The following is a 12,324-nucleotide window of genomic DNA, read 5'->3' as shown; positions in this document are numbered from 1 at the left end:
TTGTTTGTTTGTCTGTTTTATCAGCACGGTGGTGCGTGATTTTATCAGACAAAAGATTGCAAAAGATATTGAAATGCTTACAGCAGTGAAAATATGTATACAAGTACATTTGTGTGTGAAGTACACATATCTAAAATTGTCATCAATAAAGACATAAAATTGCTGTAGTATGTGATTCATTGTGATTTTATCTTGATTATGGGTTATCATTTCTTGGAAGGCACAATCCAAAACGGTAGGTGGAATTCATCATTTCTGTTGGACTCGGTGTCCCCGTTCATATTCTGACCTTTCTATTCTCAGTGCCGTCATGCCTTCATGCAATATTTCACGTTCTTCGAAGTCTCAAGGAGCGTCACCGAGGCCAGAGGATTTAGTCTGGTGAACATGGACTACGAGTTTCGGCATGTAAGAGCATCGTCCTATTTGCTTCACGCTAATAACACGTCTAACCTCCAAATAATACCGGTGTTGTTGCAGCCAAGTTACGATTGCAAACGCAAGTCAGATGAGCTCGACCTCAAATCGTCTATTCTTAGCAAACTCATATTGACATGTTACCCGTTTCGATGTAACCCCTGAACTTGAACTGTTTCAGTGGCGACCACGCAAACACTACAAGCCTTTGTAAAGTGTGTTAACATGTTAGCCCTCCCAAGTTCACCATTTTAAAATGTCATCGGCATCGTATACAGCATAAGTGACTACAGATGTATAGGGGCAGTCATAGGGTTAAAGAGGGCACCCTTAGAGACGTTTGCATTTCCCAGCGACACCTACACCGGAGGGCAGTGCGTTGTCCTGATGATACATCTCGCGCACTGAGAAAAACGAAACCTCTCTGCAGAAAATCTGGAGGAGGTAAACATGAGGAGGGGCCACCCCCACTCAGGACGCTGCGAGATGCACGACACAATGATGCTATCTATTCTAAGGACATCTCTGCGTCACGGGGATGGAACGCAGGGCAGGCACCACGTGACTCCTCACGTGATCCTTATCGCCAATGCGGCTTGCAAATCATACAAGATTTTTTGCCCTTCGTAGAGGAGGACTGGCTGTATCGAGTGGCAATGATTGGTTGGGGATAAAAATAATGTCGTGTCCCACCCTCCGTTGCAAGAGTTGGATGTTGATGGTGGCATCCCCCCCCCCCCCACCCCCTTTCACGGTCATGAACACAGGTACGCATAACTTGGCTAGCCATGTTCAAATCAATAATATGTTTGCCGGATCTCATCCTTTGTCGTCTGCTAGATACAAATTCAAACAACCCTCCCTCCTCCTATTCTCATCATCCATGCTCTCTCGCTTGCTAAGGCGTCTCTTCCATTCCTAACCAGCTCTCCTCTCCTATAGAAAAGTAAATAATTCAGTAAAATCACACTCCTTTGACGAGCATGTCCAAAAAGCTCAAAACGCCATCCTTACAACAAGTGTAATAAAAGAGTCAGTAAAGGAAAAATTGAAAATTCAACAGCTGGAAAATTAGATTTCCTTTGGAATTCATGTATGTGATACACGTGCTAATTTTACTTGTTCAGCAAATCAATAATTATTTTGTCATATATAGGAGTGCACTGGGAGTTGTATAATTAAAAAAAAAGACAAAATCTGGCCTGCTTCTCCCAAAACGAAAATTGCCATCAACGTTTTGCGTCAGCTTAAGGCTTTTGAAGTTGAAATGTGACTTTTTTATGCAAGATATATGTCATCTTCACCCTACATGCATACAAGTGGTAGACCTTGCGAAATGAGACAATCGGCCCCCTTATGACATGCGACGTCTGTGGAGTCTTCAGGTGTTGGTTACAGACTGGCAGCTATCTACCGACTTACCGTCTAACATCGCTCCGTAATACATACGTGGCAATGCTAGCACACAATGTTTGAGTGATACACGTCATGACTGTAACAGTCCGATACATGCCTATTGGCGTTAGCACGCATCCACCCCCTACATCCACTCCTCCCGCCCCGATGAGAGTCGCACAAACATGCACTCATCTCAACGAAAATGAAAGTGCGTCTGCAAACGTCATCAGGGGGTTTATTCGGGACGCCAAGGCCAAAAAGGTAGGACGAATGATTGCTGAGACTGAACTCCGACCCTTTCTCATGTAGCTCCATGCCGCATCTGATTCGCTCTAACGGTTTGCAACATTTTTAGGGGTATCCATCCCTCTATCTCCCCCTCTATCTCTCTGTCGGTGCCTGCGTAACATTGCAATAAATTATAAAATGCGAGTATTATACAAATCGTCCGTTATAGGTTATTGTTAGAAGCAGGGAAGTACTGCGTCTCTGAACGTACTCCAACGATTTTCTTCACGTATTTTTTTTTTTTTAACCAGTCAAAGCTGAATTGGTGGAAGAGAAAAAAAAAATGTTGGGCGTGGCCTGAAGTGGTTGGCAACTTTTTCGCATGGGATCCGTTATAAATAGAAATCTGACTATGAAACCAGATGCAAGACAGAGTGGTATTAAACTGCTAATATCTTTGTAAGTTAAATATATTGTCTAACATTGGGAGCAGTGATTAAAAAAATGTTCGAGTTATCACATTTGATGCATATGTTTAGGCCAGTTGTACACTAAATCACAAAAATCCTACCATATAAAAATTTTGCAATAAAGCCTAAAACCTGCTAAAATATAAGGAGATATCACTATTTTTCTCAGTAAACCATAACTGTAGACGGTTTATTCTAGAAACAACTTTATCATAGCTATTATTCATCTTTCTATATATTTAACAATACTTAAAATTGATTATACTGGTTAACATTTTGACACTGGTTGTTTCTATCCCTAACTCACATTTTAGAACTATTTTAAAGCACTAAAGCTAGGTTTTTGTTTCATCTGCAAATGATAAATAATGCCTTCAATCAAACATGCTGTCAGTACTGGGCCACACTCCTTTCATTTACTTAGTTTTAACACTGTCATCTCCTATAACACTTCTCATCTTTTTATTAGTATTATTATCATTATTATTATTTATATCTTCTTTCTTTTAATTTCATGTTATCCCACTTTATCGTTCTGGTCCCATAAGGTGCGGAAGGTATCATCGCAGAACACCTCCCTCTTTGGGGAAGGAAGATTTCTTACAACACTCCTACAAAAAGAAGCCCTTTCTTCCAGTGAAATGTCACTGAATATTCAATTTGACTTTTAACAGATATCAATAAAATCAAAGAAAGGCAGTTAAGAGCGTTTTCATGCGTTTTATATATTTTCACGACACATTGCTCATGATCACAAGCCCATATCCATGTCAGCTGAAAGAATGATGTTATCGGCACATAATTCTTTAACCGGTTTTCACTTGTTCACAAAATTTCACATTACTTAAATTACAAAAATAAAGCGAATAAAATATGCCCTTAACATCACAATACTGTATAGGTGTGATAATATGCAACGATTACTCTTAAGGGACATAATCAGATTTTTTACATTGTAGACAAAACATAATTTTTATAATTCTTTTTAATTCACAATCTAATGGGATATTATCGTCTCATCTAATTTGCATATGACGTGTGCTTGTGACCAATATCACGCTTTCCTGATAGCGTGTCAATTCTGGGATTCAGAGTATCAATATTTATATGACAACAATGAGATGAAATGGCCACAACATGCAAGTCACTGCACATCAGAATAGGTTATGAGGAGTTGTAGCTGTTTGGTGGTGGTCTACAGGTCTCGTGTGAATACAACATAGTTCGCTTTGTTGTGTAGGTCCATGTATATGGTACAACCAATGAGGTTATAATACTGTGTAGGCCTATGCAGGCAGTATTATCCAGTGGCTGCCTCTATTGACAATGCCATGCGGTCTTGCCTGACGCGACAACATCCCAGCTCGTTTTGCTCTACTTCCGTTAGCCATCGCTGTGACGCCCTTCCATCCACATTTCCAACACTCAACAGCGGAGGGGCTACTAGGATAATCTATGTGCTAAGGGGAAAATTCGTATAACCAAAAAAGAAAGATTTGTTTCATCAAAGCCATTATATATACCAAAGCAGCAGATTCGTAAAAAGCTCACTGAAATCATGAAATATGACACTTATAGTTATTACGTAACAGAGTTCTGTGGGTCATTTGAACTTACAATCGTTATGTTGATGTCATCCTCCTCCTCTTCTAAATTTCTTGATTTTTTTAACAAAAAAATAATGATGATAACCATGGAAAACTGATGAAATTGATAAATATGATTATTGTTTTTCAATTTTCGTTAAGTATTGAATTGACTAGTGCTGGGTAAGATCGAAAATATAAATATGGACGCTTTATTTCCTTAAATAAGCGAGTGCCAATCACAACAGTTTTGCAACATCAATCATTTGCTGTATTCGAATATTTTATCGTAAATGATATCATCTGTGGCAGCATGTCGTCAATACAAAATATGCGTAATTAGTTGTTCTACGCGATACGATAAAATTGCACGATTATTCGGTCATAAAAAGCACAGTCTCTAAAAGTTATTTCCATTGCGGAAAACTACATATGGCAGCTTTGAATGTCGCTATTTGGAGCAACGCAAATCACATTCGCTTTATCGCACCTGGAAAAACAAAACCGTACGAGAGGTCCTTTAAACACTGGCTTGCAAGCGGACAATCCGTGCAGACACCGTTCGAACTTGGAACAGTATTTGCTGAGCGGTGTCAGTGTACTGTTGGGAGTTTTTTAATGCAAATGTCCTTGAACCCGAGTTCTGATTCCCGGACCAAGAGAATAGGGCACGATTTGTCAATAGCAAAACAGACACGGGAGAAATAGAGAGAGAAAGAGGGGAAGAGATAGGAGGGAAAGAGAGAGAGAGGGGGAAAAGGAGAGAGCAAGGGGGGGGGGGGGGTCTGGAGAAAATGTGAAAGAGAGAAAAGGGGTAAGAGTGGAAGGTGGGAAAGAATAAGGCAGCGGTATAAATTGCGTTTACATACTGAAAACGTCAAGAGGGGGTAGTGAATAAGGAGGATATAATTCAGAAATCACAACATTATCCGCCATTGTACGTCCTCCTCCCCCGACCCCCCTCTCCCGACCCCCCTCCCCCTCCGTCTCCCTCTCTCTCTCTCATGTATTTCCATCCGAGGGGGGAAAAAGTACCCTGCCTCCAAAAAACATATATCTAAGCGCATATTGACACACGGGAATGGTATTTGACGTGTACCAATTCGAGCCCTTGTGATTTTCCCCAAAATATGCAAGTTGCCCAGTGAGCCTAGTAGTCTTGCCCCGCATTTGTCGAATACCAATCCTCAGTACCGAGAAAATCTTCAATAATTATATAAATTTTTCAAATATATATTTAGTGGGTGCACCTGCAGAAGGGTTGGTCAAACACTCAGCGAAAGTTTGAGGAAAATCTGACCATCCGTTCAAAACTTACTAAATTCTAAACTTTCTTATGATGGGAAAGATCACATATCAATAGAAATGTTTTACCAGAAACACACATTCTCTCGACCTCTTCAGAAAAGTGAAGGCAAATATAACTCTCCGTATTTCCTGGAGGAGCTATATAGGTGAAGTGTTCTGTTGATGTCCTAGAAAATTCGTTGTGTGTGTGTGTGTGTGTGTGTGTGTGTGTGTGTGTGTTTCATTGAGAGAGAGAGAGAGTTTCCATTTTGACATGTCCCCATATAGATTTATCAAAAAAATCAAAATAATAATAATAATAATAATACATTCTGCTTATATAGCGCATGTTACATTGAAGTCTCTATGCACTTTACAAAAATTTCTGTAATAACAATACAATTAGAAATAATAAAATCATGTTTTTTGAACAACTTGTTCAATTTTCTTTCCATTTCAACGTTTTTGTTTATCTTTTTTCTTCTTTTTTTTTGCATTCATTGAACACTTTAATGTTTGATGACATTGCCCCTTTAATACATCTCCCTATAACTTAATTCACTTCATATACACTGTGCGTGCTTTTAAAATGATTCCTTCAAACCTAGCCTAATTTGAATAATCGAAAATTAGTATTTTGAAGCATACTAACCCCATTATGAAATGTACGAATGTTACCAGCAAATCTGTCCGAATGGACTTCTTGTAGCAAATTCATGGAATCGCAGTAAGTCTCTGTTGTTACTATGGAAACAAAGCTGCGCAGAAACACACTACGATGGTCCGGTAGTGAATCCCACCAGCACCAACAAGCATGGTAGCAGACTGTGTAAAATACTAGTACATTGTATGTGCCTAGATTCCCCACGTTTGCATTACATATGCCTTGTTTTGCTTTAGGTTATTAGCTGTGCACAGCCCTTTCACAGGGGGATTGCGAACTGTGGAATAGAATTCATATGTCTATGGTTCATTTAAAGTCTTTCCTCTAGAGCAAAATCTAGTGGATAAAAAAACAAACAAACAAACGAAAAATCATAGGGATTTTTTTTTTCGTTCGCCTTCAATTTCACTGTCAATCTCCCGTACACTACTTCCAACATAGCACAGGTTTTTTTGTTGTTTTTTCTGATTTGCACCCAACTTGTCTGGAGTATGAAATGAAAGTTTCAACGACATGAAGGAGAAAGTCGAGGCAAACTTCTCGAAGGCCAAGTCTGCTACTAGTCTCGCAGCCGCAGACCCTTTGTTCTTCAATCGTCACCCTGATACGCCAACACACAAAACACATTGCTCTAAGCATAGCATGGACCTACAGTAGGTCCATGCTCTGATTAATGCTAATAGTTTAAAGCTGTGAGGTTGTCATTGGCACGCACAAAAGGCCGGTGTATTCGAAAAAGAGAGTTCTTATACCCAAAGCACATAATCATTTTAGTGAAACAACTCCTGGTCTGTTCATGAACAAACCAGAATGCCCATTTGCCTTTACCTTATCATAATGCTAATGTTTACAAAATGAATTTAGTTGGAGAAGAGAAATGATGCATAATTCAAATTATCAGGTACATGGCTTGTTAAGGATCAGTACAATATCACCAATTTACAAATCTAGCTTTGGTTTCCGTAGGAAATCTAGTCCTTGCATAATTTGTACATGATCTACATCCGTCTTAAGTGTACTCTTCACAAGAAAACCAAAAGGAGCGTTATCCCGTCGAATATCACAGATATTATAAACAACAACAAACCATTATTTGTACAAGTCATAATCAAATAATATAATCATGCTTTTATACATTACTTTACTTCTTGGTACATGTATGTACCTTGCCTACCACCAAATTCTCGCTCGACACTCCATGCGTACAGACAGACAGGGGGGGGGGGGAGGGGGTGGGTAGGTTGCATGCTTCGCCCACTCCTAGTGTATAAGATTATTTAGCTCCATCTCCACACTGCATTGTATTGTCCCACAATTCACCGCACATCAAACAATTTTGAATAAGCCATTTATTTTCTTTTTTCCCTTCTCTCAACCAAAATCATTAGGGTGAAAAAGGGTAAAAAGGTTAAATACCAAATTCTCTGAATGGGGCTTGTGGAAAGAAATACGAAAACCAGAGTGTAACTAGAGCTGTAGGTACATGCATGGTGGTGATCTGAGCATCAATGGCATGGTGTAGATGTTGCTATTCAGAGCAAGAGATCAAAACTTTTCAATACAGAAATTCAGAAGACAGAATTCGGGATCGTATAACATGTGATGTTGAAGTTGGCTTTCTACTAAAAAATCAATGACATGTCCCATAAATTTTTTTTTTTGTTTTTCTTTTTACGTATGGTAAGGAAATTATGTGAACGCATCATTGTTACGGGGCGGGACATGCCATGTTTTAAAATAATAGTTAGCGATTATAATTCCTCGGCGGTAGCTGGTGTGTGGTGTATGGGGTTTTGGCATTGCATCAATTAACCTGTGAGGCGAAATGGTATCTGGTGTGTAAAGCAGCTATACTATACTATTTATACAGTGAGCTTAATTAAAAGGGAAATGTAATTATTGTCACGTGACATTAGCCAAGGACATGTCTGAGGAGTGGAAGGGATGAAATAAAGTGTTTTGTCTCACCAGTCTTACCTTCTCTTCTCATGCCCATTTTCAGGCACTTCTTCAGTCTGCAGTATTGACATTGATTCCTATGGTGTTGGTCAATGGGACAATTTCTATTGGCACGGCAGGAGTAGGTGAGATTGCGACGCACACTTCGCTTGAAGAAACTCTTGCAGCCCTCACACGTGAACTGGCCGTAATGCTTCCCACTGCTCTTGTCGTGGCAGACGACGCACTCGATATGCTGCGAGTTGTTATTATTGTTCGTCGTCCCGTTACTTCCCGAGTCCGAGCCCGACTGCGGGCCGTTCTGCGCTGCCCCGCCAGCTTGGCTGGCTGGTCCCGTCTGCGACGGGGTCGCCGGCGTCTGCTGTGGAGTGGCGGCCTGCAAGGCTCCCGACGGAGGAGGGGGGCCGATGGGGGTCTGTGGGGGTTGCGGCTGTGGCGCGGGGGGTGGGGGAGGTCCGGCAGCCGAGTGAGGGGGCTGGGTCGGTGGTGGTGGTGGCGGCGGTGGTCGTAACCTGAGTGGTGTGTCGGCATAATGATCCGCATCGGGAGGGCACGGGTCGAGCGGCGTGGGTTCGAGGCCAGTCTGGGGAGGTCCGTGATGCTTCTCACCTGACAGGTCCTCGCTACTCCAGGAATTGACTGCCATCGACATAGTGCGATGGCGTTGAGGGATTCGATCACCGGCTGGTAGAAAAAGCAACGAGAAACAAGAGAAGAAAGTGAGCAACCACACACACAAAATTAGGTTAACAAAAAAGTGACCCCATGAACCGCAGCATCCCTCCACAGCAGCGCGAAAATCCTATATAGGCAGTCCCTTGTTTTGATGTATGGTGACATTGAAGGCACAACTTTCGCTGTGTTCTTGTAGGGCGTAACAAAAAGTTTGAGAAAGTTTCGTCTGGCGCGGGTCAGACAGAAGGGCAGGATCGGCTCACCTGGCGGGGTGCGATGGCACGACCCGAAGCTCTCACATCTAACCTACAAGTGACAACCTCTGGCGCACAAGGGGTGAGGCGGTGTGCCCTATTCGGCTCGCCTGCTCGATAGAGCGGAGTAATCTCGGCTCAACAGGGGCGTGAGCTCTTGTCTGTGTATGTGAACTCTGACACTGGCTGTTCACTCTGCTCGGTTCCCATGACACCCACTTCCTTATATGGTAAGTCGGTGTCAGCGAAGTTCACGGGGAGGATTGGTGACTGATATTGGAGAGAAGGGCACAGCATTTGTTCGGTACGGGCGGTGGAGAAGAAACACTCAGACGCAGCGCGCTACCTGATTGGTCGAGCCGTAAGTATTTGCTCTAAAGTGACGTATGTAGTAGTCTTGTAATTCAACCAATCGCAAGTTATTTTATAAACTGAAGACCTTGGGGAGAAAGTCCCCACGAAGCGAAACTCTTCTGACAAACCTCATCATCCCCTAACAGATATTGCAGAGCAGATCGGGGTGCTCCATTTGTTCGACACTCGAAACGTATAACCATGGAGGTATACCTCCATGGTATAACAAAATTGGTGCGCTTTCCAGTATTGAATCGTGAGATCTTTCATCAGTCAAAAATAAACAAACAAATAAACAAACAAACAAACAAACAAACAAACAAACAAACGAATATATTCCCACAAACACAAAGTGCACAATATAGAAAGTTAGTTGACATATTAACAAAATGGAGCCATGATGATAAGAGCGTATAAAGCAGAGTTCTGAAACGAACAGTTTTGTGAAACAGAAATGAGTACACTATTTACCCGATTATGTCTATACTTGGTGTACTATGCATCCCGAGCTTACAGCGACATAAAAAAAAAGCTTGTCAATATACCCACGCGGTCAATCGCTGCAAATAACAGGCTCGGAAAACAGAAAGATAAACAGAAACGTGCCTAACTCCACAGCGTGTGTGGTAAATAATAACTCTCTTACGAAGTGTTCTGCGCGCTCTCACGGCGATCAAGCGGTTATGATAGCGCCGTGAGCATTGAACAACGAACAAAACGATAAAACAAAAACGGCAAAAAACAAAACTTGAAACGAAATAGAAAACAAAATGTCATGCTGGTCGAAAAGACAGGATTATAACATAAAGGACATAGGAGTACACCCGGCCCCCGGATAACCCGATCTTTGGCTGTTGAGCAAACACACCCCGTGATCCATTATGATATCCCGAAACTGATGGCTAATTTGCTAAGGAGCCAAGTTCAAGAGCTTTCTTGTCTAGGAACAAACATTGCCTTATGCCATACTATGTGCCGTAACGAAAAGTGATAGCAGACGTCGACATCAAGCACATTGCAATCAAAAAGTGCACGGCGGTCAAAATGGCAATCGATAATTGAGAAGACTCTCTCTCTCTCCCTCTCTCTCTTAAAAAAAAAACAGTAGGGCACCCTTTAAGGAGCTTATATACTGTAGTTGACATTCGAATATTTATAAATAGAATACAAATACGACATTGTTTCAAAATTTCAGCATGTGACCTGGCATCGGAAATGTTGCTCCATTTATTCCTCGGTATCTTTTATTTCATAAATACACTATAAGATGTAGGTGGTAGAATTTCCTGCTGTAGAAATTTATTTGAACATATTTTTATGTGTCGCTCAAACAACAGCACACGTGATCACGGCTTCCTGCTATCCCTCTCTTCATTTCACACGACAAGTCTTTGAATTCATTTTATGGTCTGCAAGTTTTCTTGTTAGTCTGTTTTTTAGCCGTCAAGAGATCAATAATATATAATGACGACACAAAACATCTAGGATCGAGAGGGGAAAATACCGCTGGTTTTCTTTAACTGCAACGCGCGACTTCTGTTTTTATGTTTTCTTCGTCGTTAAGTGCAAATTCACTATTCATTCATGTTGCCTTCAGCGAACAGAGAAAACCCTAACACATGGGCTCGTTTTAGTCTGGTAAAACTCGGACATAGAATAGATAGTAGACATCGGAGATATAATAGACATAGTATTTAAAGATCTTGAAAGTAATGTGAACACAGCAAACGGGGACAAGGAGCTACAAAGACAAGGATGAAATGATGTTACAATACTCCTTTTTTTACACCCGTATCCATATTTGACGTATTTGAATCGGTAAATTAATGGCAATGCAAACATCTGGAGGTGTTCACGTTTAAAGTTCAAAGATCAAGATCGCATGCTGTAAGACTTACAGGTTTAAGCCCGCGTGCTTAACAGCCCTTATGTCAACAATCTCATCGGGAATATTTGCAGTGAATCTTTTATTAGACTGCATATTAAGTTTGCTGGGGATATTCAAGGGTTAAAGATCGAGGAAGTGTCATTAATTTTTTCATCACTTATTATTGGCGGGCAGTTGCTACACACCTTGCCTCAAGTTTTCGCTGCATGATTATCAGGACACGGTTGATTTCTGCCCTGTTCAAAATTCGCACATGCTCTGATAGGATGTTAGTGGAGCGAACATTCAAGCAATTACATAATCCGCAGAAATAGAGCGCCTTCGCCGTCTTGCGGAGCTCGATAAGGGTCTCAGCCAGAAAGTGACTCAATTCCTATTTAACCCTTCCTGTACCAATTAGTCGAATATTAACAAATTCCACATCCAAACCCATGTGCAAGTAACACCAATATGGCAGCAGAGGGTTAAAGTGACGACTCAATAGACGACTTATTGACACGCAGACAAATCAACGGTGTGGTGTCAAAACGAGAAAGTTCATCACTCGACGATCAAAGCATTCGCAATCAAAACGGATGAAAGATCAAGACATACTTTTATATACTTCACCTTACTATATGTGAAAACAGAGAGAGCAGACACTAAAGACAATATCGAATTTTGAGACATTTTTTCTACCATGACCTGCCATACTAAGTACATTAACTGTTGTGCAGTGGAAAATGGAACTGCTTCCACAAGAGGACTGGCGAAGTTTCGTACCTCGAGCGTCGGGTGTGCACCAATTCTACCCTATCCCAACCCCAAACAGTGTGAAGTTCCATCAAATCAAAAGCAATAACATAACAACACATCCAGTTGCCCCTAAAATCCTCCACTTGAAAGCCTGATGTATGATATTATTCTTAAACTAGCAGCACCCGTGGAAATCCACGGGTCTGAGGGGTTTAATTTTTTTTCTCATAATACGATTTTGCACATTTTTATTCAAGAAATAAAAAGAAAAGTCTTCTCATTCTTTCGTTAATTGTGCTGTCTTCTAAATGACCACCCTTCCCAGAAATTTTATAATACATTTTTGTAGTATATGCCAGGCGATCCGGTCCATTGGTAGGGATCATTCCCGCCACTACTTGCTTTTATT

The 12,324-nt window shown here is 41.1% G+C and overlaps 1 protein-coding gene across 2 annotated transcripts in view; it reads right to left on the bottom strand.

The window, feature by feature from the left end:
- Positions 1-12,324, bottom strand: part of LOC139744888 (nuclear receptor subfamily 2 group F member 1-B-like) — a 148,179-nt gene that overhangs the window by 49,614 nt on the left and 86,241 nt on the right. For both annotated transcript variants that reach the window (XM_071655298.1, XM_071655299.1), the window contains one exon: positions 8,028-8,693. In XM_071655298.1, coding sequence (XP_071511399.1) covers positions 8,028-8,693 — 666 coding nt within the window. The remainder of the gene's footprint in view (positions 1-8,027; positions 8,694-12,324) is intronic.

This window comes from Diadema antillarum, unplaced genomic scaffold, assembly GCF_040938485.1.
Source record: "Diadema antillarum isolate AM-2024a unplaced genomic scaffold, OU_Dant_1.0 seq00001216_RagTag, whole genome shotgun sequence".
Taxonomy (NCBI): domain Eukaryota; kingdom Metazoa; phylum Echinodermata; class Echinoidea; order Diadematoida; family Diadematidae; genus Diadema; species Diadema antillarum.
Note: the sequence above shows the minus strand (reverse complement) of the source record. Positions and strands in the feature narration are given on the sequence as shown.